This window comes from Dryas octopetala, chromosome 4 (assembly GCF_963921425.1).
Source record: "Dryas octopetala chromosome 4, drDryOcto1.1, whole genome shotgun sequence".
Lineage (NCBI taxonomy): Eukaryota > Viridiplantae > Streptophyta > Magnoliopsida > Rosales > Rosaceae > Dryas > Dryas octopetala.
Window position 1 is genome coordinate 24003776 of NC_141369.1, and position 1899 is coordinate 24005674.

Here is a 1899-nt window from a genome sequence, read left to right on the forward strand (position 1 = left end):
GGGGGAGCTGAGGTGGCAGCGTGGGATTGGTGAGTAAAACTGAAGGAGACAGTTTGGAAGTGGAGGGGTTGAGTATCCTATGATGGATATCACATGGCGTTGCGTAGAGAGAGATGGTACAAGAAGGCCCCACATTGTTGGCTCAAAAACAAACACATTTCTCCAAGCCCACTTGAAATCAAACCCCAACTTGGGAACATACGCACAACAACTCTATGCTCTTCCTGCCTGCTCATCTCTCTCTCTTAAAAATCCTGCAGGCCTAGTGAGTCCACTTCTTTCTCCAATGCACTTGTCTTCTTCACATCCAACATCGCTGTCTTTGTTATCGTACTCTATCTCTCATTTTCGCTTGTGGTCCACCCTCTTTATATCTCTCTTATCAATGTCTCCGATTATATATTCATATCATTTTTCTAGCTAACACTACTACCACTACTCCATCTTTGCAGGTACCTTCTTCTTCTTCTTCTTCTTCTTCTTCTTCTTCTTCGATCTACTACTCCTAGCTTCTCCTCAAGTAGTTTCATCTCACAAATTGGTGCTTACCCACTTGCTTCTTTTGGGTTATTCGTTTTTCCTTTCTATATAATAATATACAAAACCCCTTAGCCAGGCTCTTTTATATATAAAACTAGTAAGCTTGGTAGGTAGGTAATAGGCGAATAGCTAGCTAGTTAGGGATCACATATATATCACCATGTCTAGCAGAAGGTCGAGGCAGTCAGGGAGTCCAGCAATCAAAGATGACCAAATCATCGAACTCGTCTCCAAGTTACGCCAACTGGTTCCTGAGATTCGTGATAGGCGCTCCGACAAGGTAATTAAACCAACTACTACTACTCTCTCTGATGATCGATCAAGTCTCAAACAGGAAATATAGCTACTCGATCGGTCTTAAGAAATTCTTAACAACCAAGCTAATTAATAGTACAACCTCGATCAGGTTCGATAGAGAAAGAAATTGGTGAAAAATGTGGTTTGTATTCTAGGGTAGCCATATTATTGTAGCATATTTGGACTCTTGGGGCAGTCTAAACTTGTCCCGGATATCAAGGAATACATTTTCAACAGGTACCATAAATATATTGACCCATATATGCTAAACGGTGTTGTGGTCAGAGTTGGACCGTGAACCAAAACTGGGGTGTCAGTGTGTGTGTGTGTGTATATATGCACTTAATTATTATTTTCCTTTTTTTTTTTTTTCTGGGTTTGAAAGTAAGGCCCGCAGTTATTATGGCGGTAATTGGGATGTGAATTGAAATGTGATGAGTTTGTACAACAATACTGTACTTGTTGTGGTGGTTTGCAGGTATCAGCATCGAAGGTCCTACAAGAGACGTGTAGCTACATCAGAAACTTACACAGAGAGGTTGACGACCTTAGCGACCGACTCTCCCAACTGCTCGCAACTATTGACGCTGATAGTGCCGAGGCCGCTATTATTAGGAGCTTGATTACGCAGTAGCTAGCTACCTACAATATTTATATTTATATATTATATTATCAGTCGACGCCCTTAATTAATTTATATATATATAGTTGTACTTGTTACTCCCTAGCTAATTAATTTCTAGGTTCTGGTCTCCAACGGTTAGCGTACTACTGCTGTACGTATGTCATAGTGTCCTGACTGCAGTGTACTTATATATAACAGTCGGTCACTGTAATCAAGTTTGTTTAATAAATTAAGGACTTGCACTACCAGCAAATCCTACTATATGTAATATGTATGTACTCTTTAATTTCTTATATTACTAGTTATGCTTCATTTGAACTGGAAATTATATTATATATCAGTATCACAAGCTAGGCATGTATTTACATGGAATCTTCTTCCTCTATTTTTTGTTTTTTTTTTTTTGGTTCGCAAGAACTTAAGACCAACTCAATCGA

General features: G+C 39.3%; 1 protein-coding gene across 1 annotated transcript; it reads left to right on the plus strand.

Moving 5' to 3' along the window:
* Positions 1–487: 487 nt before the first annotated feature.
* Positions 488–1784, plus strand: LOC147288578 (transcription factor PRE6-like). Its single transcript, XM_086241267.1, has 2 exons — positions 488–820; positions 1316–1784. Exons 1-2 carry the CDS (start codon positions 701–703, stop codon positions 1469–1471), a joined length of 276 nt encoding a protein of 91 aa, XP_086097393.1. The 5' UTR covers positions 488–700; the 3' UTR covers positions 1472–1784.
* Positions 1785–1899: the final 115 nt, after the last annotated feature.

What these genes read in the sequence shown, in the direction of transcription:
- LOC147288578 (XM_086241267.1), top strand. Translation starts at nt 701, where the DNA reads ATGTCTAGCAGAAGGTCGAGGCAGTCAGGGAGTCCAGCAATCAAAGAT. An exon ending in GTGATAGGCGCTCCGACAAG is followed by an intron (nt 821 to 1,315) that starts GTAATTAAACCA and finishes GGTGGTTTGCAG; the next exon opens with GTATCAGCATCGAAGGTCCT.